The sequence below is a fragment of the Rhincodon typus genome, chromosome 10, assembly GCF_021869965.1.
Source record: "Rhincodon typus isolate 14 chromosome 10, sRhiTyp1.1, whole genome shotgun sequence".
Classification (NCBI taxonomy): Eukaryota; Metazoa; Chordata; class Chondrichthyes; order Orectolobiformes; family Rhincodontidae; genus Rhincodon; species Rhincodon typus.
Genome location: NC_063341.1, coordinates 22,098,856 through 22,123,989, shown reverse-complemented (window position 1 = coordinate 22,123,989; position 25,134 = coordinate 22,098,856). Strand labels below are relative to the sequence as shown.

General features: G+C 41.4%; 2 protein-coding genes across 7 annotated transcripts in view; one reads left to right on the top strand and one right to left on the bottom strand.

Annotated features, from left to right (window-relative positions):
* cdcp2 (CUB domain containing protein 2) overlaps positions 1–25,134 on the top strand; it is a 67,855-nt gene that overhangs the window by 20,253 nt on the left and 22,468 nt on the right. The window lies entirely within an intron of this gene.
* On the bottom strand, positions 2,298–24,615 carry LOC125484155 (single-stranded DNA-binding protein 3-like). Of its 6 annotated transcripts, XM_048601622.1 has the most exons (8): positions 24,319–24,567; positions 22,799–23,066; positions 16,082–17,314; positions 9,500–9,887; positions 8,114–8,186; positions 7,837–7,898; positions 2,456–2,540; positions 2,298–2,348 (listed from the first exon to the last, which is right to left on the bottom strand). In XM_048601622.1, the coding sequence occupies exons 4-8, from the start codon at positions 9,541–9,543 to the stop codon at positions 2,328–2,330; spliced, it is 285 nt and encodes a 94-aa protein (XP_048457579.1). In that variant the 5' UTR covers positions 9,544–9,887; positions 16,082–17,314; positions 22,799–23,066; positions 24,319–24,567; the 3' UTR covers positions 2,298–2,327. The 6 variants fall into 6 exon arrangements, with proteins under 6 accessions (XP_048457579.1, XP_048457577.1, XP_048457580.1 ...); XM_048601620.1 differs by lacking the exon at positions 24,319–24,567 and having other exon boundaries at positions 22,799–23,415; XM_048601623.1 differs by lacking the exons at positions 16,082–17,314; positions 22,799–23,066 and having other exon boundaries at positions 24,538–24,615.

Sequence of the window (25,134 nt, the reverse complement as noted above, 5' to 3'; positions counted from 1 at the left end):
TTAGCAACGAATGTTCGGAAAGTCCATGAAACCTTAAGTTCCATTTTCACCTTCCAAACATTTAAAAAATGTTTGGATCAAACATTTAAAAAATGCAAAAATGCACAATATCATTCTACTTATGGAGTATGTGCATAGGCTACATACAAAACTGAAAACAAGAGGAGAATAATTTGCCATGTCAAACTGCAAGTTTACTAATGTGTGCAGAATATACGCAATATTATATGACAAGTATACTTCAACAACACCTTTACCGAATGGTTTCTCAAACTATCGTTACTCAATCTGGCGCTTTAGCCTGGCTCCAACCATTCAGTTCCACCTGCAGTTCAGTTAATCATAAACAGGTTGTTGTCACCTGGTCAACAAATAAAACCTCGTGCCAGGGTTATAAATTTTCTAGGCTCTAGCACAATGACGCTGAGGAGATGCAGCTCTCACTCTTATACAAGCACACCGACTCCACTTCATATTCCATTGGCAAGCAGATGACAGCAAAGTCCAACTCAGCTGAACCACAGAGACATACCGATAATTAACTTGAGAATAGACAGCACTTCAAACAGTTGCGGCAGTAAAGTTAGCGCACCTATCCTGCTAACCCATCATCATCCTGGGGTCACCATCGGCCAAACACTGAACTGGACTCGCCACATAAATACAGCAGATACAAGAGCAAGTCAGAGGCTGGAAACATGTAACTCACTTCCTGATTGTCCAAAGCCTGTTCACCATCTACAAGGCGTAAGTCAGGAGTGTGATGGAATATTTCCCACCTGCCTGGATGACAGCAGATCCAACAACTCAGGAAACTTGACACCACCCAAGACAAAGTCTGACAGTATGGTGCTCAACAAGCAAACATCCACTCCATCCAACACGGATATTCAAGAGCGACAATGTGTCCAATATGGAAGATGTATTGCAGAAATTTACCAAAGATCCTTGGACAGCACCTTCCAAACCTACTACCACCTCCATCTGGAAGGACAAAGGCAGCAAATACCTAGGAACACCACCACTTGCAAGTTTCCTCAAGCTACTCACTGCCATTACTTGGAAATATATCACAGTTCCTTCACTGTCACTGGGTCAAAATCCTGGAATTCCCTTCATAACGGCATTGAGGGTCTACCTTCGACACATGGGCTACAACAGATCAAGGCGGCAGCTCACTGTCACCTTTTCAAAGGCAACTAGGGACAGGCAATAAATGCTGGCCAGCCAGCGACACCCACATCCAAAACCATTAAAACAAAATACGATCACATATTAACAGTATCCTGTATATTCCAAGATTCAGGAGTTATTTTAAAAGATATTGTCTACATGTAAGCATCTGTTCAGGCCCAACTGTTTAAATTGAAGTACAGTTGTCAAGTGAAACAAATTAATTATAGAAAAAGCCACATTAATGTGGCATTTTCCAAAGTAAGTGACTTCCACAAAGGCAGCTTACTCTTGTACCACAAGCTTTATACTGAGGAAGCAGTTTGCACTATTCACCATTCACTATCATGGACAGATCATTGCCTAAATATTCATGAAATCCATCAACAAAAATGGACACTCAGTTGGGGGGGGGGGGGGGGGGGGGGGAGGAAGGACGGGGGGAGAGCAGAAATCAAAAATCCGTTACAAACTCTACTCTAATACGCATTTCATGTGCACTTGTGTGCACAAATCACTAAGTAAATACCTTCAAAAATAAAAATGCTTATATTAAAATCCATCGAGTTATCGTTTTTAGAAGCTTCCACTTTCCTTTTCCATCACAGGGTCTATTTTAAAATTTTATTCTTGATCTTGCATAAAAATCAGTTCCATTTTATGTCAAACATTTCCAAAGCTTACTCTTAAATATTACTTAAATCTCCAAAGATCAATGCTGAAAATTTCAATTTAGAAACAATACAGGTTTATCCTGGACTTTCTTTCACTGTATTGACATGCTCCAGGCACCAACTAAAAATTACATGCACCAGTACACAATCAAGACAATCTCCAAAAGGCAAGTGGCAAATAATCCTCCATTTAAACAGATTAGAAGGCAAGGTTCATGTAAAGCCACAACAAACCCAAAGTAACTCAAATTCCTTTAAAGAGAACTTTTAAAGCACAAGGTCCAAATTTGTATTATTGCTTTTATCCTCAAGTGCTTTTTCACTTGGTTAGTGTAATAAAGTAGTGATCAGAGAATCAGACAGTACTCTCAAAACCAACAAAATCGTTTACTAATCAACGATTATTATTTCAGGCCAGAAAGCCACAATCAATCATTTTCAAACTACATACCAATAAATTATGAGATTGTATCTCAAATTTCACAGCAGTAAAATATTTTCCTGCAAAAAAAAAGCATCAGATTTCAAAACTGGCATTCCATTTCACATTCTCTGCACACAGAATTATTTGGAGCCTACAATTATTTACAGGAATTTTAAAAACTCACATAATCATGGAAGGCTTTTGCTTCACTTGAATGTTCACACGTGTCTCGCCTTTCTGGAGCTGCACAGTAAAGGTCCCAAAACACACTATAGAGAAGGAAAAAAGTCTGTTACTATTTCTCTTTCTAAAAGCAAAAAAAAAGTATACTCCAGGCATGCACATGCAAAATATATTCGACACTGTTTGTTAACAAAGCTCATTATGCTGCAATGCACTATGCTCAGGAAAACACAGCTTTCAATGATAAGCGATATAAATATAGGGTGGATACTGGCATCAAAACCACAAAAGCAGTCACAATGCTAAGAAGTAGTTAATAACCTCTCGGGTTTAAAAAGCAACTGACTGAAGAGTATACAACTCAGGTGTACACTTGCTTCAAAAGGACAAGAGTTAAAAGTTGTAATAGTTCTTAGTTTGAGTAATAATGAAGTAATTCAAGACTCCCAACTTAGACTGCAAATACTAACTGCTAGAAAACAATTACAATTCCAACCCATAGCTTCTGGATCTCCGCAAAAGGCATCTGCTTCGTTCCATTCATAGTGTGTGCTGCACTTGACAAATCCCCAGATTCCACCCCAGGCCTCTACCTGCAGATGCTCAACTAAAACATTTACCTAACTGAACCCGTAAATTTGCAAACTCGTCAATCATTATTTAATATAATTTGTTGTCCCGTTGACAGCTGTCTAACTTGTACTACACAATTCACAGCCATCAAACTGAAATCTTGCCTGGTCTTAAGCAGACCTACTTGTAAGAGTTCCTAATTTCTAGAAATTAGGGACAGATTATTGTAAATATGATAAAAACTGATTTCCTACCTCCAGAAGTTCCAACCCTCTCCAGAAAGCACATATCAATATGGAGGTTCAATTTCACAGGCACTATCATCTTCTAAGATACGAGACTGTCCATCTAAATTCCAGAGCCATGTCATAACCTCTTATTCTTAAGAAAACTTCATCCTACTTTTACCCACCTCACAAACATAAAAGTTCACTGCACAATTTAGTTCATCCTTAAAACGTTCAATCTCCCATACGACTGCCTCTTGAATAGCTCCCAAGCTTTTGCCACAAGGCTCAGCTGAAAGGCAATTCTAATTACTTTTTGTGCGAGATGCTGACTGACATCAGTTCAGAATGACTTTTGTTACATTATGTTTATGTTTCAGTCCATCTACTATTGTTCAATTTTTTTTTACATTGGTATTTTACTGAAACTCAGAATATTCCCTTGAATTTGCCTCCATTCAACACACCCTTCCAGGAGTTCATGCATAATAAATCAGTAACACCAGTTAGTCTATCCCTCCCTAGCCTAGGGTCATGGTGGACAGCAATGGCACCCGACTGTCAAGGCAGAGATTAGCAAAAGCATAGATTGAATTTGACTCAAATCTCACACAGAGCAATGTATCTAGCATAATCATCTTTCAGGAAAGTTAGAAGTATTAATTCAGTGAAAAATATTAAAACATTGCTCTAAGAATTTGCCATCAGTCAATGCTACCCTCTTGGCCTACTCATAGCTCTTAGGTCATTAGATAAACTTTACTACCTTTACACAAATCCTTCCCATTACAGTGTAGAGGAGATCCAGAGCGGCAGCATGCTCTATGCTACTTTTCCACTGAGTGTTTAGTGTCAATAGTCAACAATCATGTGATTCACACAATTATGCGCAATACACAGCCAGACTCAAAGTTATATCTCTATAACTCTCTCCAGAAATACATCAAGTTCAAAATATTAGGTGTTCCACTGGGGTTGCATACAGGTAATTTTCAGCATATAACTGTAAAATAGATCATCAGTAGCAAATAAGAAGGTGTGGAGCTGGATGAACACAGCATGCCAGGAAGCATCAGAGGAGCAGGCAAGCTGACATTTCAGACCCGAATGGTCAGCTTTCCTGCTCCTTTGATGCTGCCTGGCCTGCTGTGTTCATTCAGCTCCACACCTTATCTCAGACTCCAGCATCGGCAGTTCCTACCATCTCATCAGTAGCAAAGTTTAAAAAGCAGAATAAATTAATACATCTTTTGGTTTTCATCAATAGATGAGCCCCAAAATACTTATCAGGGCTAATGAACAATTAGACAAATTAGCTGCCCTTTTTTTGCAATCACTCTCCCTTTGAAAACTCATTTTTAACAAAACATAAAGGACCCAAAGAAATCCACAAACAGTCTAGAATTGAGGATGGACTACAGTCAATATACCATAGACTCTCCCAAAAACCAAGACAAACAACAGCTGATCAAGTTACCAAGAGAGCAATAATAAAACAATGCAATCTGCACATTCACATAATTGTTTCTGAATCAACAATTTCAGCCTCCTGGTCAGAGAGGTATTTTAGTGAAGATAGAGAGAAAAGTGATAATCAAAACAGATTAAAATAGAACTTAGATTGTATGATTCTCCAATCTAGTAAGTAGCACATGCCAGATCAATCTTCCACCAACTGAGGAAGAGTGTATTTGAGAACGAGGGTCATACACCAAAGACTAATGTCATAGTTTACCAAGAAACACTGATCTCAGCTGAGATATGGACAACCTGCAGCAAATATCTCATAGGTACTGGAAGAGTTCAACCAGTAGTGCAATTCATGCACCCTCCAAATTCAGTGGCAAGAAAGGATGTCCAACAGCAGCATCCTCTCCCAAGTCACCTTGCCCAGCATCAAGGCACTAACCATTCAAAACCAGTTCTGATAGGCAACGTGCCATTAGTCTGCAGATGCCAGATTTCCAAAGTGACAGCTCTAATTTGAACTCAGTCCCAGGAGATTCCCATGAAGATAGCAAAAACACTAAGAATGTCCCCAGAACACCCATGAAGAGATAAATCATGCCCTTAATTCATGGCAGACCCTGACTCATGACCAACTAAAATGGAAGTGGCTCATCTAGGAAGACACAAAGTATTGACAGGCTTAGAATTGAGAAGCCACAACTTCAGAGCGAGAACACAAACCTCAAAACAACTCATCTACTCAACCATTCAACCATTACCAGGGTAGACTTTTGTCACAGTGGGCTGATAAGTCTTCTCAGAACTCATTCTACCAGGGTCTCAGCCAGTCACCCCCAATCCTGAGCAACTGCTCAAGACAGAATATACTCTTCCATGCAGACAAGATGACCCAGGGTTCAGTGCTAACTTGGCTCACATGAGCCAGTGTAGCAATTGATGAGGTATAGTTGACTTTGATTCTCCTAGGTACTTTGCCTGGGTGGGGGGGTGGGTGGTGGAGGAGAGTTCCAGGTATGATTCCACCACTGACTTCAGTTTAGTCACTCGTGTGTAGAAGGATTTTGGACAGCTTATAACATTCTAATGTACACTTAATCACTAAAGAAATTAATCCTTCAGAAAATCATGTATAATGCATCATATGCTATGCCAGCAAATCAGACCCTATGAAGATATGAGTCCCAAGTTTCATTTGAAACAAAAACAGAATTTGCTAGAGCAACTCAGCATGTCTGACAGCATCTGTGGAGAAAAGCAGAGTTAATGTTTCAAACTAGCAACACTTCTTCAAACAAGTTTGATTTGTTCTGCAGTCAAGAACAAATGACACTGTCTGGGGCTATCCGGCGAAAGCAGGTGTACTTTCCATCAAGAGAAATTTGGGTGGGTGGGTGGAGGGAAGGAAGATTGAAAATGTTGGCGATAATTCTCTGAACTTCATTTGGGCATCTTGGCATCCAGCCCACAGTAAATGATGCAAAAAGGCCAATTACTGTCAATAACTTAAGGCTGCCCAAAATGTTACATACATAAACACACAAATGTAAGTATATAACTAAATAAATGTTTACCAACACATTGAATTATCTTACAGATTACATCAAACAAATTGTTCAACATTAAAATCTGTTTGTTAAGACAACAGTTGTACACATTTCAGTCTGGTCATCACTCACATATACAGCAATAGAACTCCCAATTCATTAAATATGTCGGTATGAAATTCCCTTGGATCTTTCCCATTCCCATATATTCCCAAACAGCTGCCATTTCCTCTTTTAGTTTCAACAGGACTGTGTGGGTGGCTGAGCTGCGACCAGCATCAGTCTATAATCAGTTAATAGAAAGAATACCGCTGTGAGGACTCCTCTCAATTTTTCACTCAGGTGCTTAACTGCACCTAAGAAGTTGAATACAGTACTGAGTGTGTTTTTAGTTCTCTCAGTTTTCTCTCCAAGAGAATATACTGACATGCCAAAATATTTAACAGTATTAGCTGACCCTTCTGCCCTCAAAGCACAGGAACCACCACATGACCTTAAACAAATAGTCAACAGTAAAACTGATGCCGAAAGTAATTCTGCTATGAAACTAAGCCACAGTATGCAGAGATTCCATTCCAAGTTCCAGTCTCCATTTGTCCTGGGTTGATCTCATCCAGCACAATGGGACAATGACAATGTTTTCAGGAGTAGTGGGTTTGAAGGTGTTAGTTAAATAGCCATGGTACTCAGTCAACATACCAACATTCAAGATGCTGCCAGACCTGCTGAGCTTTGCCAGGAATTTGTTTTTCTTTCAATTTCCAGCATCCACAGTTTTTTTTGTTTAATGAAGAACGCAATCAAACTTGCTTGTGTTACCAAATTAAACATTCTGCCAATAATCAGTTCTCACATGAAGAATGGCTACTTGGATGAACTGCTACCACCTGTGGAACCACATCTCGAGCAAAAGGTGAAATGTTCTTTAAAGGGGGCAAAAATTGCAAGTCAGGATGGGATTCAACCTTCAAAAAGGTGCAGTTTTGCACTAAACCAACAATAACCCATCAAAAATAGTCAGGTTTTCCATCCATTTTAACAAAGTAACAAAAAGGGTCCGAGTGCAGATGCTTTACATTTTAAATTTTAATAGTAAACACATGTAACTTTACACTGCATCAGAAAGGTCCAAATCCAAGAGCAAAGCATCTCGAGTTTGTAAACGCTACGCAGTACAGTGACTGGGGCGGGGGGAGAAACACAGGTAACGTTTTCTGTCTCTACGATCTTTGCGAAATGATTTCATGTATCCTCTAAAATCCTAGCATAAACTGCGTGGCTCAAAATGCATTCTGAAAACAATTCGTGTATGCTGGATTTAAAAAGCCAATAAATTATAAACTAGTTAACGAAAGGGCGTTTAATCAGCATCAAAACTTCCGATTTTAACAAGAGATGCCTGTTGCTACTAAAGTCCTTTGTGTTGACCCCAGTATTAGTATTTTGGGTACACTGTTGCCAAAAAGTTCCAAAAGAAAACAGAATAAAAGTATCTATATTTATCACTTGGAGCGATGATGGGAACTCTACACAAGCCCAATGTGGGACACTTAAAATTATCTACTTACCACCACCAGGAGTGTAAAAACCCAGGAGGTTCTCCTAATGTGATATTTTTCTCCCATCGTATCTGCAAAATTTAAAAAAAACTCGGAATAAGTACGGAAGGAAACGGGGGAGAAGGGAGCGAGGGCAGGCTGCATTGAGAACTAGTCAGCTGAATGGATTTTTTTTTGTTTTTGTAGCCACAATAAATGGCAAAAGGTTAACACAATTCAAAATGGAGGCGAGATTGTCCGCCTGAGAAACAAAGGCTAAAGCGGAGTGATGGAGACATGCAGTTACCTCTGAGAGGAAGGTCTGTGCGGATTTCTGTGCCCCGACATGAAGCAGATATTCGTACACGTACAGAGCCAACCTGCGGGCGAAGGAGACACAAAGGAGCCGGTTACAAGGCTTTCTATTTATTACACGGGAATGCAGAGAGAGAGAGAGAGAGGGAGAGAGCAAGAGAGGAGCTGGGGGTTTGTCAGCGAGCGGCACTACACCCAGGCAGCCCCGCCGGACACAATGTTTCATTCAGTTTCTTTAGAGAAGCGGAAACGCACAGCGTGCAAGTCAAACACAAATACTAATGATAATAATAATGAAAAGAGATTTAATCCCCGGGATCTGCAGCGGCCGCTGTCTGGCCCCGGGGAGCCAGTAAAACGGTGAGCAAATTCCTTATCTTTGTTATAACAAAAATTAAACTTACTTTTCTCGAGCTTGCCCATCCGAGGGCACCGCCGAACCTTTGCTTTTGGCGAACATGCTTTTTGGGGAAGGAGCTGCCTGGCGGTCGGGCACCTGTCAAACCATCAAACCCGGGGCGACCCCATCGCCGCGTCCGCGCACGCAGCCCAGCCCCGGCAGCGGAAAGGGCGGCCGCGAGCCCCGCCCCCAACCATCCGGAGTGACGGGAAAGTGCACCAACCGGCGCCCACCACCCTGCGTCAATCACCCACTCAGACCAATCGCCATCTGCTCCTTCTTGTCAATCTGCCGCCGCCTGCCCCACGGTCTCGCCAATCAGAGGTAGGTGAGTGGGCGGGAGCTTCCCGCTGGAGTGACTGGCCAGTTTGGTTACAGAGACCGGCTGTGCTGATTGGCCGGCGGTTCAGATACATCGACAAGGGGGGGAGCCTCGAAACCGTGCACCCGGGAGTTTCTAAAACCCCCTCCCCTTATGCTATTCCGGGCGAGGGCGGCATTCCCCCTGCTCGGTGGCTGCTGTGAAAACCTGGTGCGGAATTACGCATTCAGTACAAACAAACACTAAACACAATCCTATTGTTTAAATCTCACTCCTTTCTCCTGGTGCATTCATTTTATGTTGTGTTTGAGCTTTCTGCACATTACATTTTTTTCTCGAGTTATTTTCGCTTAATAATTAGCATGTTATCGATGTGTATTTGAAAAGCAATTTTTCTGCTTTAACAAAGTCTACCTCTCCCCTCAGAAGACCCCCCCAACCAACCGCACACCCCATCCCTTGGGCACTGAAAAAGAGAGGCAAGGTTCATACAGAGTTAACTGGAGATCTGCAGAAAATCCGATCCCGATTACTTGGTTTTAAAATCAATGTTGTAAATTCCCAACTCATGAACAAAAGCACATGAAGCGCAAAGCATGTGCTTCAGGTAAAAATACAACGCGCGGAGACAGAATAGAGCCGCACAAAACTCATACATTATTCGCGATGTTCTAATATCTTCTTGTGTGGCGGAATACATTTAGCTCCCTTTTAAGGCTCCCTTGTGTGAATAAGGGAACGAGAAACGCAACAGTTTGGAACTGATCGAAACCGGTTTGCACGCACGTGATATGCAGTACAGTAGTTTTCCATTCAGATGGACCTGATCCTCCAAACTGCAACTCATTCAGGAAGAGACCCGGGAAGCAGTGGCGTTTCCCAGTTTGCTAAAGCCTTAAGATCGTAACCATATCAGACTTCCATCCAAACACAGTGAAAAAGCAAGAGCCATCCTGTGCACAATCATTGCGAGGTTTAACCGTCTCGACCCAACGTTTAACTTCTGCAGCTTCCAGGATTAGTAAATTATTCAGAACCGGCTTCCTGTGTACATAAAGCATAAATATATGCAGATTAATCTGTAATTTGTGTGACCACAACCAGAATTATTGTTTGAATCTATGAGTCTTGCCTTGGGACGGTTTCAAATTAACCGTATTTTTTTTTACAAAGTCTGGGTTTTTTTTTGTACATGCAACCGTGTAACCACTTTGAAATAGAACCCAGTTAAAATACCTGTTTTACTAATATTGTTATGCAACAGTCAAAACCATCCCTTTTTTAAAGATGTCACTGTTCTTAGTTCTGAACAGTAATTAATTGCCTTGTGAACAATTATTTCGAGGGTTTTTTAAAGACGAAAAGCCCAAATCTTGAACCATATCCTTGGACCTTTATTTTAAACCCAACGTTACATAGCGTTAATTGGGCTGCGCAAATACATCCGGTGAATCGAGGTTTGGATAGCTAACTTAAAATGGTCGTTTTAATGACCTTTAATGCCAGCCTATGGAATCTGAATTTGGGGAGACTATCATAAATCTTCATATGTGAACCTAATACCGACTGTAATTTGCATAACCACAGCCATGCAAGCTGCAACTGAATACTAGCACAGTTATTTGCTATTTTCCATACTCACCTCTTAAAGTCGTCTAGCACAACTATGCATTGTGCTTTAGGGGCTGAAGGTTTCTATTCAACAGCTATTCTGACAAAGACTCTACACGTGGAACTTGCCCTTGTTTTTACAGATACTAACAATTTTTTTAATATTTTGGTTTCATTTCAGATTCCTTGTACTGTATTTACAATTTTTCGCAATTGAGTTAACAACAGTGCTGTAAAGTACTAAGACCAAAATCTACTGGTTACTTTTGCTTTAGTATTTTATTTTTATGTAGGCATATTAGTTCATATCACTAATTTCAGCACAAAATTCAAAAACAGGCTTCAAGTTCTGCCATGAGGTAAAGGATATTTCCCACAAAGCATTTTAATAATTTGTGATAAGAAAAAAACTTCAAAACCCCATATATGTCAACATCTCTTGCTTTGGATCCTGCAATTTTATGCAACTTCTGCTTCATTTGGTTTCTTAGACAGCACATTCCATGCTATATAGACTTTGCATCATTCAATGAGATAGAATTAATAACTATATCATGGTAAAGGTGCCCCTAAATAGCAGCTATCACAATATGATGAATTTTACATTCAGTTTGAGGGAGAGAGAGTGGGTCCGAGACCAGGATCTTAAACTTATTCAATTCTGAACAACTGTGAGAGCATGAAAGCAGAGTGAACTACAGTGAACTGACTAATTAAGTTAACAGATAGGCCAGTAGAGATGCAGAGGCAGACAATAAGGGATATATTTAAGAGTAAAATAGAATAGATTCTAACGAGAAAAAAAAAATCCAAGGGGTAGACCACCATCCATGGTTAATTTAAAATAAGTTGAAGATGACACAAAACTTTAAAAAACACATAATTGCACAAAGATGGGTGGTATATGATTGGACAGAATATAAAAAAAAGACCAAAAGATTAATAAGGTGGACCGGGGAGGAGTACAAAGGAAAACTAGCTAGAAATATTAAAACAGATAATGATGGTTTCTATAGGTAATAAAAGACATAGGGAAATGAATATTCATTCTACTGATGGGAAATTAAGTTAAGCCTGCCCTCTCCAGCAGACTCAAACAATGTAATAGATGAGCCAGAGAAGTGCACAGTATACCAAGGCAGCGTGCTTTATTATGATTGAATTTATCTGGTCAAATGTTGGGATTTGGAAGACTTTTTTTCTGTGAAGTTATGCTAAGTCCTTCAGTTCTGGAATGAGCTGTCCATGACATAATTTTATTGATACCCTAAAAGTAATCTTCAAGTCCTTGCACTTGCTTCTCTCTCATGTACCTCATAATGAATTTTCACAGTGTTTGTGTAAGGTAGGATGAAATTTTCAGGTGGCATTACAAGTTTTGAAACTCAGATTTAATCAATGAGATTCAAGAATTTTGCCAATCATTTATAGTTTGATTCCTAGATTTTTTTTCATTCTTGTTGTCATGCTACTCAATTATTACAATAATTCAATGAAAGACTTGAAATAATTGGTTTCATTAAATCTCCTCAATTATGGCCTTTGCAGCCAGTTCAACATAATGAATTCAGCAATTGCAGGTAACAAATGATCTTTGAAACTAATTCTTAAACAGCAATGGCTTCTTTGGTTTATTCTAAACATGTATGTTATTTCACATTCTTATCCAAATTTCTTGCAGATGTCTCATTATCCCACATGTTTTAAAGCATACTAGAAAACCTAAGTTGATTACAGTGGCTGTGATTCTTAATAGTAAAGCTTAATCAAGTCCAGGAAGACCGTGATCAGTTTATAATTTCAAGACATAACATGCAGATACAAATCATTGTTGATAGATTACTGAGGATTGTGCTTTCATTAATGAAAACATTTCTTGATACTCTATTATTTTATTCAGAACTTACTTCACTGCCAAATATGCATTTGTCCTGTACTTCAGACATTTTTTTGTCTGTTTTTTGTTACTTTCCGTTCTGATTTTTCCCTCAATCTATTCTTTAACTGTACAGTCTCTACACATTTGGTTATGTTCTTAATGGAGAAGCACTGAGTATTCCAGATTGGGATTCTCCAAAACTAGTTATGGAAATGCCTTTTTGAAATCACATCTACTGTTCGCTTCTCTGTTTAATCAGGGAGCTAAGAACAAACCAGAGAATCAACAGGGCTCCCCAAGGTCAGTTCTGGGTTCGTGTCTCTGTGTTCTGGCATAACCCGCCTATCATGTTCAAAAATATGTTCGTTCCAGCAATCAAGGTCACATTCAGTCACAATCAAAGTTTCACAGATAGATGCTCCCAGACATTGAATGCTTACTGTAGAATGTTCAGTTTCAAGGTTTGTAATTTATCCATGTTGTTTCTTTGCATTAGACATATATAAGAACAGAGTTGATTGTAACTGATTTTCAGGCATTTTGAGTTACATGCACAAGGTAAAGGTGTAGCAATATTCATTTTAACTCTGTCACTGCCTAATTTTCATTTAGATTTTTTTGATCAATCCTGTTAATTGAAGTATTGAATCTTAACTCAATTGCCTTTTGTCGTTGCAATGCCCCACCTCTAACTACACTGTGGGACAAAAAGCCCCAACTGTGACAATATGAAACTAAACTATTTTTGTACATAAATTAGAATACAGGCATACATCTCATAGGAACATAGGAATAGGATTAAACCATTCAGCCTCTCAACGAGGGGCTATCAACGAGGTCATAGCTAATCTGTGGCCTAACTCTATATACCTGTCCTTGGCCGGATCCCTTAATACCTTTGCTTAACAAAAATTTATCTATCTCAGATTTAACACAAACAACTAATCCTGCATCCACTGCCATTTGTGGAAGAGGGTTCCAAACATCTACCACCCTTCCTAATTTGTCTCCTGAACAGACTTTCCCTAATTCTCAGAAAGGATATATTGGCCACAGAGGGAGTACAACGTAGGTTTGTGAAAATGATACCTGGACTTCAGGGGTAAGTTTTGAGGAGACATTATATACATTAAGCCTGTCTTCTCTAGAATTTAGAAGGTTAAGGGGTGATTTGATTGAAGTCTTCACGACATTAACAGGAAAAGACAAGGTAGATAAAGATAAACTATTTCCACTAGTTGGGAATTCTAGAACTGGGGGCATAGTTTTGGAAAGCAGAAGAAATTCCTAGTTAGCCATATGATGAAAATAAATTGTACCTTCTACTATCACTATCCATAACTCCAGGCTGCAACATGTGTGTAAAAGTGATGTTGTCATAGAAACTCATACTACTTTTGGGCCAGTGGCTCAGTTGACTGGACTGCAAGTATGAATTGGAATGGTGCCAATAGCATGGAGTTCAATCCCTATTCTGGCCAAGATAGATCCAGTACTCCTTCCTTGATCTAACGGTGGGTTGGACCTGATTCCTGGCAGGGAACTCCAGAAGAAGACTAGATGTCTTGTTCCTGCTGTGCACCCTGCCTGCTTTCTAGAAAGTGAGTGTTCATACTGCTCTATGTTACTTGATATTCTATCTCCACTCTTGCCTTTCGTTGGGTGTGTTCTACACTCACCAGGCTCTGTGCTAAAACAAACATTGGCAAACATTTGCTTGGCCTGCTTCCACAAATTGGCTATCATCATTAAGGTTAAAAAACACAGATCAGTCTACTTAAAATGGTTAGTCATAGACTTTAACTGGAGTCTTAGTGGGATCTATTTTAGTTTGCCACCGAAAAATTCTAAAATATATATACTAAACATGGACATGCAGTATATGTGCAAAGATTGGCCTCAACAACCTTGAGATAAGTAGCGGAAATCAGCCAATATTCTCAGTATCTTTAATCTTCTATACTTTCTCAAAAGTGAATACTTGTTCGTCACTTGTGATGCCCTCAGAGTTAAATAGTGTGCTGATAATCACTCTCTCAACTTGCTCACATACAAAGAATAGCCAGTTGGTCACGGTAACAGAAGATGGCAAACACCTTACAATTCCAAGGCACTGGGTTACCTTCCGTATCACACACAAGAACCTTTTTTAAATGTGAACTAGCCTATTCAACTGTGAGGCCATCAAAAGCAACTTAATACTCTTCTGACTTAATATACTTCAACTTGCACTCTCAGCAGGTGATATCTGAAACATTACCCAGAAGTACTGACATAATTTGTACCTACAATGGTAACGCAGTTCAGCTAGCTTAATACAGGTGAAGAATCACCTGTCTGGTGTGGCTCAGTACCAAACCAGAGTGAAATTTCTCCCAAAAATCACTGAGCAGTCTTATTTTCAGTTTTTATCTATTGTATTACCTCATTTTCTTATAAGTTATATTGTATTGCTTTTAAACTTGATCAAATGAAGGGGTTTTCTGTTTCAATGGAAAAGATTAGAGCATAATAAACTCTTCAAAGTTTCCTTTGATCAATGACCAATGTAAAGGGCAATTTCAGATTCGAGATGCTTCATTAGTTACAGAATAAGTGTTCCTTTATATTTCCAGTTAGATGTATCATACAGAAATTAACAAAACTGCTTATTGTAGCTGAGTCTCAAGATAGTGTACCTGAACCATCTGAGATCTCCCTTATAATGCTCAAAGTCTAAATTCCATTTTCAGTTTGTTTTGTGTGAGAAAAGTACATGATTCTGAATACATTTCAGGGTTGTTGATGGTTGCCTCTCAGCCAATACAGTTCAGATCAAATCTATTAGAATGTTGGCACTGAATTAAATCTCACTTGGGTTCAATCAGTATTCCTACAGTATGGGAGGATTTTCCTATAAAACAAACAGAGCGTAGGAAAAAGCAAAATGAATGAGGATTATACGAAGGGCAACATAGTTTATATACAGGATAACACTCAGGTTCCACTAGAGATGTAGAGAGCACAACAAGTGATGGAGAGCTAGTACAGTAATGAATAGTCTCGGGGAAGGGGGACATTTTCATCTTTCGTTTCCCCGAACTGCAAAAGTGTGTTAGCCCACAGTGTGCCCTTTATGTGCAAACTGTAACCTCCATATTCCACAGTGAATCATTGACACCAGCGCTTTTCCTGCCCCTACAATGAATCCTGGTGTCACTCCATTCCATTTGTGCTGAGTCAGGCTGCGGGCGGGGAAGCTGTGGTATTAATGAGATGTTACAGGAAGTTCCCTTTTAACAGGATTGCCTTTGAGGTTACTGAAATCTAATGGCTAATATAACCAAAACAAGTAGTAGCAATTTTGTGTTTTGAACAAAACCTACTACACATTAAACAAACCAATATTTGTGAAAATTAGACAAGTGAATGAGTAACATTGTAACCGACATCCAACTGCGTGGCTGGGACTGAGAATCTCATTCAGGAGGGAATTATTATAATACTATGGAACTGGGCCATGTTGGAAGACCAAGCGTTTATTTTAAAACGAAACTTAATTTATTAACCATGAATTTGAATTGTCTCCCAACCTTTCCCTCAAAAGGAACTTACCCATTGTAGGTCGTATTGTATCTAACTGGCTGTTCCTTGTATATCAGATGTGTGTTAACAGCCCATCCGAGCCCTGGGTATATTGTTATCTGGTACATGGGTAGCAGGAACCACGGAGTAGTGATACAGTTTAGAAACCTTGACTCGTTCTTACCTCTCCCTTATCAGAAGTCATCCTGCTGTACAGCAAATTCAGCTCTTATGGGAATCAGTCCAGGGTCTCCCTGGCGTGCACAACTTGGTGCTGCACCAGGCGATGCGTGTTGCCATCTGCAGTCAGGAGGATATGCACTTTGTAGTTTGACTGCCTGCTTTTCAGATTCACTCAACTGCTCCGATTTTCTCCCACAGTCCAAAATTGTGCGGGTTGGGCAGATTGGCCATGCTAAATTGCCCATAGTGTCCAGGGATGTGCAGGCTAGGAGGGTTAGCTGTGGGAAATGCAGGATTACAGGGATAGGGTTGGGGGCTGGGTGGGATGCCCTTCGGAGAGTCGGTGTGGACTCAACACGGTGGGGATTCTATGATACATTGATGATTTCACAGCACACCCACAGACACAGTATGAGTCAACAGCGCTTTAACTGAGGGTCAGATGTAAGGACCTCAAATGTTACGATCTTAAGGTGATTGTTGTAACACTAACTTGCCAGAACAGAATAGTGGGGCTATTGTGGTGACCGCTGAAGTGTGTGGCTGTATTCCTGCAGCGTGAACGCAAGTAATTCTTCTTCTTTGCGTCACATTGCCTGAGCGCACTGACTGTGGCCACAGAGACAGCAGCTCACCTCAGTATTCTGCCAGCATTGGCTTCAACAAGCTAAGCAGAATATGCAATAGGCTAGGGATATCGCGTTTTAAATTTTCCGATCCCACTTCTCTATCAAAAATGCCTCGCCACCACTGGAGTCTTCTCCACAGTAATAAGATCAAAGACTGCAGAATGGAGGAACTGAGCTTGTATTTCCCATTGATTCCTTCGACAGAATCCTGTACGACGCCATTTCATTATTCAGGTAGTTACCCGCTGTGAATTGATGACATTTTGGCATTGGTGATCACACTGTATCCGCAAAAATCATTGGTATATTGCGATCACGACCTCAAGCCATCCAAAGTGTTTTGCAACCAATTAACTTGTTTGAAGTGCAGGCATTGTTGTAATGTAGGATGAGGACAACGAAGCTTATCTCCTCAGATGGTTTTATTCAATAAGTCGAACAGATCAGAAATAAAACAAAGAAATGTTCGTCTCCAATCTGTATTGTGCCAGCGGACCTTTAAAGGGGCAGTGGCAGGGACACTACAATTTGATTCATCATCTTAAGGAGCAGGGAGGTGAGAACCAGACAAGAATCGCTCCTGATCTTCATCCCCACTGAAGGTGCTAATGTTGGACACTGGCTAAGGTTAGAAACAAGTTTGCAATATTGGCCTTAAGTATAGTATTTTAGCTAAAGGTGATTCCAGTCTCCTTTTTGGCTAATTGTTCAGGCTAAACCCAATTAAGGATTAGTTTGTTTGAATCTAGTATCAAAGTAACATATAGAACATTACAAAGATCACAATTGTCTACCTAAGACCAGAAGATGGAGGAACAGAATTAGGCCATTTGGCCTATCAAGTCTGCTCTGCCATTCGATCATGGCTGATATGTTTCTCAATCCCATTCTCCTGTCTTCTCCCTATAACCATTAATCCCTTACCAGTTAAGAATGTCTCTATTTCTGGCAGCATCTGTGGGAAGAAAGCTGAGTTAACATTTCAAGTCTGGTGATTTTAACTCTGCTTTCTTCCCACAGAAGCTGCCATACCTGCTGAGTTTCACCAGCAATTTCTGCTTTTGTTTCAATCTCCAGCATCTGCTGTTGTTTTTTTCAATTTTACCTATCCATCTCTGATTTAAATACAGTCAATGACTTGGCCTCCACAGCCTTCTGTGATAATTGAGTTCCACAGATTCACCACTCTGTAGCTAAAGAAATTCCTTCTCATCTCATGTCCCTTCACTCTGAAGTCAGCCCTCAGGTCCTAGTCTCTCCATCTTCTCCATATCCGCACTATCCAGGCCTCTCGGTATTCTGTAAGATTCAATGATATCACCCCTCATCCTTTTGAACTCCATCGAGTAGAAACCCAGAGTCCTCAACCACTCCTCATATGACAAGCCCTTCATTCCTGGGATCATCCTTGTAAACCTCCTCTGGACCCGCTCCAACAAACAGCACATCTTTCCTTAGATACGGGGCCCAAAACTACCCACAATATTCCAAATGAAGTCTGACAAAGCCTTATACAGCCTCAGCAGTACATCCCTGCATTTGTATTGAGATGAATGTTAACATTGCATTTGCCTTCCTAACTGCCAACCAAACTTGAATGTTAACCTTAAGCAAATCCTGAACTAGGATTCCCAAGTCCCTTTGTGCTTCAGATTTCCAAAGTCTTTCCCCACTTAGAAAATAGTCTATGCCTCTACCTTTTCTACTGAAGTGTACAACTTTACACTTTCCCATATTGTAATTCATCTGCCACTTCTTTGCCTACTCTTCTAGCCTGTCCAAGTTCTTCTGCAGCCTCCCCACCTCCTCAGCACTATCTTTCTCTCCAGCTATCTTTGTGTCTTCTGCAAACTTAGCAACAATGCCCTCAGTTCCTTCAACCAGATCATTAATGTATAATGTGAATAGTTATGGTCCCAACATGGATCCCTGCAGAACTTAACTGGTCACTGGGTGCCATCGTGAAAAAGACCCCTTTATCCCACTCTCTGCCTTATGCCAGTCAGCCAATCGTCTATTCATGCCAGTACCTTGCTCCTAACACGATGGCTCCTACCTTATTTAGCAGCCTCCTGTGTGGCACCTTGTCAAAGGCCTTCTGAAATCCAAATAAATCATGTCCACTGGCACTCCTTTGTCTAATTTGCTCATTACCTACTCGAAGAATTCTAACAGATTTATCAGATATCTCCTCTCCTTGATGAAGCCATGCTGACTCAGCCCTGTTTACCATGCACTTTAAAGTACTCTACAATCTCATCCTTAATAAATGGACTCTAAAATCTTACCAATGATAGAGGTCAGGCTAACCAGCCTATAGTTTCCTGTGTTCTGCTTCCCTCCTTTCTTAAACAGGGATGTTACATTAGTCACTTTCCAATCCTCTGGAACCCCACCTGACTCCAGGGATTCCTGAAAGATCACTAATGCTTCTACAATCTCCTCAGCTATTTCCTTCAGAACTCTGGGGTGTAGTCCATCTGGTCCAGGTAATTTATCCACCTACAGACCTTTCAGCTTCCCCAGCACTGCCTCTTTAGTGATGGTCACTACTCTCACCTCTGGCCCTGACTCTCTTGAAGTGCTGCTCGTGTCTTCAACCATGAAGAATGATACAAAGTATCTTTTCAGTTTTTCCACCATTTGTTTGTTCCCCATTATGAACTCAAGTCCCATTTTCCAGCGATCTAATGTTCACTGTTGACTTTCTCTTACCTTTTATATATCTAATAAAAAAACTTCTGCAATCTTATTTAATATTACTAGCTAGGTTACACTCATCTTTCATCTTCTCCCCCCTCCCATTGCCTTTTTTTTCAGTCCTCTTCTGGTTTTTAAATGTTTCCCAATCCTCTGGATTCCCATTACTCTTCACAACGTTGTATGCTTTTCTTTTGCTTTGATGCTGGCCCTGATTTCCTTTGTCAGCAATGGTTGCTTAGTCCTTCCCTTGGTGTGCTTCTTCTTTGGGAAGAAATTCTGCTGTGCCTCCAAATTACCCCCAGAAACTCCTACCATTGCTGCCCCACCTTCTTCCCCACTAAGCTCCTCTTCCATTCAACTCTGACCAGCTCCTCCCTCATATCTTTGTAGTTACCTTTACTTAATTGTAATACCATTACATCTGATTCCAGCTTCTCCCTCTCAAACTGCAAGGTCAATTCTATCATATTACGGTCACTACCCTCTAGGTGTTCCTTCACCTTAAGCTCGCTAATCAAGTCTGCCTCATTTGCACATCACAAAATCCAGAATTGCATGTTCCCTAGTGGACTCTACCACAACCAGCTCCAAAAAAAAAACAGCTCATAGACATTTTATAGATTCCTTATCTTGAGATCCACTACCAACCGGATTTTCCCAGACCACCCACATATTGAAATTCCCCATGATTATTGTAAATCTGCCTTTCTTACATGCCTTTTCTATCTCCTGATTTATTTTCTGTCCCACAACCTGACTACTACTAGGAGGACTGTACACATCTCCCATCAGGTTCTTCTTTCCTTTGCTCGACACACACAGATTCTACACCTTCCAACTCTGTATCACTTTAATTTCATTTCTTACTAACAAGGCAACTCCACATTTTCTGCCCATATGCCTGTCCTTTTGATAGGATAATTTAGTTACAAGTCCTAATGCCCTTACAGCCACATCTCTGTGATACCACAACATCATACCCATTAATATCAGTGCACTACCAGCTCATTTACCTTGTTTCGTGTACTGGGTATATTTAAGTACAATGCCCTCAGTCCTACATTGACTGTCACTTTCTCATAGTTGTCCTCTTACCTGCTGTGCCTGAAATATAGAAAGATAGAAGATAGGAGCAGGAGGAGGCCATTCAGCCCTTTGAGCCTGCTCTGCCATTTTTCACGATCATGGCTGGTCATCCAACTCAATAGTTTAATCCTGCTTTCCCCCATAACCTTTGACCCCATTTGCCCCAACTGCTATACCTAGTCACCTCTTGAATACATTCAATGTTTTGGCATCAACTACTTCCTGCAGTAATGAATTCCACAGACTCCATCACTTTTTGGGTGAAGAAATGTCTCCTCATCTCCATTCTAAATCATCTACCCCGAATGCTCATACTGTGTGACCCCTAGTTCTGTACACACCCATCATCGGGAACATCTACCCTGTCCAGTCCTGTTAGAATTTTACAAGTCTCTATGAGTTTCCCCCCTCATTCGTCTGAACTCTAACAAAAACAATCCCAACCTAGTCAATCTCTCCTCATACGTTAGACCTGCCATCCCCGGAATCAGCCTGGTAAACCTTTGCTGCACTCCCTCGAGAGCAAGACCATCCTTCCTCAGAAAAGGAGACCAAAATTGCTCTCAATAGTCCAGGTGTGGCCTCACCAAGGTCCTGTACAACTGCAACAACACATCCCTGCTCCTGTACTCAAAACCTCTCGCAATGAAGGCCAACTCTAGGCCCGAAACGTCAGCCTCTCTGCTCCTATGATGCTGCTTGGCCTGCTGTGTTCATCCAGCCCTGCACCTTGTTGTCTCGGATTCTCCAGCATCTGCAGTTCCTACTATCTCTGATACCATTTGCCTTCTTTACCACCTGCTGCACCTGCATGCTTACCTTCAGCGACTGGTGCACAAGGACACCCAGGTCCCGCTGCACACTCCCCTCTCCCAATTTAGAGCCATTCGAGTAGTGACTTGCCTTCTTGTTTTTGCTTCCGAAGTAAATAACCTCATATTTATCCAAATTATACTGAAGTTAGATTCCTGAGCTTTTCTGTACTCTCTGTCCTATTACTTGTTCTGGAAACTTTAATAACCTCTGCTGAGCCCTTCCCACTTTTAACTTTTTCCATCGTTTCCCGTGCAACTGAAACTACACACCCACTATTTAATTTAAAGCCCTATCCACAGCCCTAGATATGCGATTCTCCTGGACTCTGGTCCCAGCATGATCCAGGTGGCGCTCATCCCTTTGGAACAGTTCCCTCCTTCCCTCATACTGATACCAATATACCATGCATTTGAACCCGTTTCCCCCACACTAATCTTTGAGCCACACATTTACCTCTTTAATCTTGTTGACCCTGTGCCAGTTTGTTCATATCTCAGGTAGTAATTCAGAGAATATTAGCTTTTTGGTTCTGCTTTTTAATTTAGCCCTTAGCTGTTCATATTTCCTCAGCAGAACCTCTTTCCTCTTTTGACCTATATCATTGGTACCTATGCGCCTGCAACAACTGAATCTTTCCCCTCCCACTCCAAGTTCCCCTGCAGTCCGAGATATCCTGAAGGAGCAAATTACTGCAGATGCTGGAATCTGCAATAAAAACAAAACATGATGGAAATCACAGAGGGTCAGGCATCATCCATGGAGAGAAAGCAAGTGAAAATTTCGAATCGAGATGACTCTCCGTCAGGTATCCCGAACCCAGGCACAGCCAGGCAATGCATTTTTAGGATTCTTAATCCTGGTCACAGAGAACAGTATCTAATTCTCAGACTATAACCATCCCCGATTGTAACTACATTTTCGTTCCCCCTCTTGAATGGTACCCTGTACCACAGCGCTATGGTCAGTTTGTTCTCCCTCCCGATAGGCCCCACTCTAATCCACACAGGGAGTAAGAATCTCAAACCTGTTCTGCAAGCTCAAGGGCTGAGGCTCCTTCAGCACTATCTCCTGGATTCCTCTATCTGCCTCACTCGTACTCACATCCTCCTGTCCCTGGCCAGTGACCAAATTCGAGGTTAGTTAATCAAAGGGGTGTGACTGCCTCCTGAAACACAGCTTCCAGGTAACTCTCCCACTCCACCACAATATCACCTTGTCTTTTGTCTCTCATATCTCTGTTGAAAATTCCAATTGTGCCTTCATCATTTGCGGCATCAAAGTAACTAATACTTGCTGGAGAAACTCAGAAGATCTGGCTGCATCATGATCTCAAGCCATCCCAAAATACTTTTCAGAATTTCAGTTCTGATGAAGGGTCACTGGAGCCAAAATGTTGATTCTGTTTCTCATTCCTCGGTGCAACAAATACAATATTTAAAAGGCATTTGGACAGGTACATATACAGAAAAGGTTTAGAAGGATACGGGCCAAATGCAGGCAAATGGAACTAGTTCAGTTTGGGAAACCTGGTCGGCACGGAGGAGTTGGACCAAAGGGTCTGTTTCTATGCTGTATGACTCCAAAAGATACTGCCAGACCTGCTGTGTTTTTCCAATGATTTCTGTTTTTTGTTTCAGTTCTTCAGCATTTGCAGTTCTTTGCTTCATCACTGTAACCAGTGCTTTCCTCTTTTTGTAAATTCCATCCTCCAACAATTCATCCAGACTTAGTCCAGTTCATTTAGAACAAAATGTGAGTTTGACTTGTTTAGGAATAAATTATTTGTCACAGAAGCAGAAACCTTATTTATGAGCATTAAACATTGTTTCCTCAGTTTTACTATGAAGGCTCCCCAACCCCCTTTCACTGCCCCTCTGTAATTTCCTCTCCCCACCTCCCTCTCTCCCCACCCTCTCTCCAACTCTGTCTACCCTGCCCTCACTCTCCCCAACTCCCTCCCTGCCCCTTTCTCCCCCTCCTTCTCTCCCTCTGACCCTTTCTCTCACCTCCCTCTTCCCCCCTGCCCTTCTTTCCTCTCTCCCCGGGCCCTCTCCCTCTCCCCCTCCCTCCCCCCCCCTCTCTCCTTCCCCCCTTTCCCCTTGCCCCTCTCTCCCTTGTCCATTCCTCTCCCCGCCTCCTGCTCCTCTCTCTTTTTCCCGCTGCCCCTCTCTTCCGCTGCCCCGCTCTTCCACTGCCCATCTCTCCCCTGCCCCTCTGTCTCCCTTCCCTCTTTCCACTTGCCCCTCTCTCCTTCTCTCGCTGCCCCTCTCTTCCACTACCTATCTCTCCCATTGCCCCTCTCTCTCCCTTCCCTCTTTCCCCTCCACCTCTCCTGCCCCTCTCTCCCACTGCCCATGTCTTCCATTGCCCCTCTCTCTCCTCCCTCTTCCCCCGTGCCTCCTCTCCCTTGTCCCTCTCTCTCCCTATCCAGCCGCTCTCTTTTTTTCTCGCTGCCCCTCTCTCCCCTGCCCCTCTCTCTCTCCCCTCCCTCTCTTCCCCGCCCTTCTTCCTTTCTCCCCTCCCTCTCTCCTACTTCCCTTTATCTCCTGCCCTTGTTTCTCTCTTCCCCCAGCCTCGGGTTTGAACTCGACGGGTTACAGTGGGTGGAGACCTGCGAGTGTAGACGCCTCCTACCGGGCACACACCCTTCTGGCTGTCTCTCTCACCCCCATATGCTCCAACATGGGCCTTTCCCCTCCCATTTTATCGCAAGCTGCTTGTCTTTCGGTTTTTCTTTTCTGTCAGTCCCCACTAGCTCTTTATTTTCTCCTTTATTCTGCATTTTTCCTATTTCTGCATCACTCTATCTTTCACTCATTCACTCGCTCTATTTTTCTCTCCATACTCCCTCTTCCTCTCATTCTTCTCTCACTCTCTCATCCCCCCTCTCCATTCGCCCAATTTTTTCCTAATTCCTCCATTTATTTATTTTCCTCCCACGCATTCACTCCCCTCCTCTCACGCTTATCCTTCCTCTTCCCCTTCATTTTCAAAATGAGGATATTATTATCTAGGTGCAAGGCCCTGGAGAGTCGAGGCGATGAAAAGTTTCTGCTTTCTCTTTACCTCCTTTTCAACCAGTTTGTAATCTAGATCCTTTTTTTTACATTCACGTAAGATCTATTCCTCGTAAATGCATTCTTAAAGAGCTCTGAATGCAAAAAAAAATGCTAAAGATCACACTAACAGCCTTGTAAAGTATACCTGGGCCTCAGTACAATACCTTTGTACAATGTAAAGTGTAACGGTGAGGCAGTCCGGACATTGTATATACCCGTGTTGCACATTGCGATATGGCTAGCAGCTTTCAGTCCGAAAAGTACATTTAAAGTGTGAGCGACGCGCCATCTGGTGGCAGCTGTAAACCACTAGTCCTGGCGGGCCCCACTTAATCTGCGGAAAAAATACTGCAGATAAAATCTACACTTAATGCTATAGGTCCTATCAAATTATTGCTACACGAATATTTTCATATTAATGTTCTGGGAATGAGATGTGCTCCATTTAATGCTACAGATTTGACCTGTTTGACAATAAACTGCCATTCATGTTACAGTAAAATTTTAAGTAGAATCAATGTTAATGTCTGCACAATCTCCAGTTATGCTACTAAAATGGTCACAGGTAATGATTTCGGAAACTTGCAGTTAATCTTACAGGAACAATTAATGTTGCAATGCTATAAAGAACCTGGTAATTTTTTTGGTATAACCTATAGTTGATCTTTGGGAATAATCACCTGTATTACTACAGGAAATCTGCAGCCATTGCTGGTTGCTGTAGGTACAATCAGCTTCCAACAGTGTTTTCTTTCCTTTTA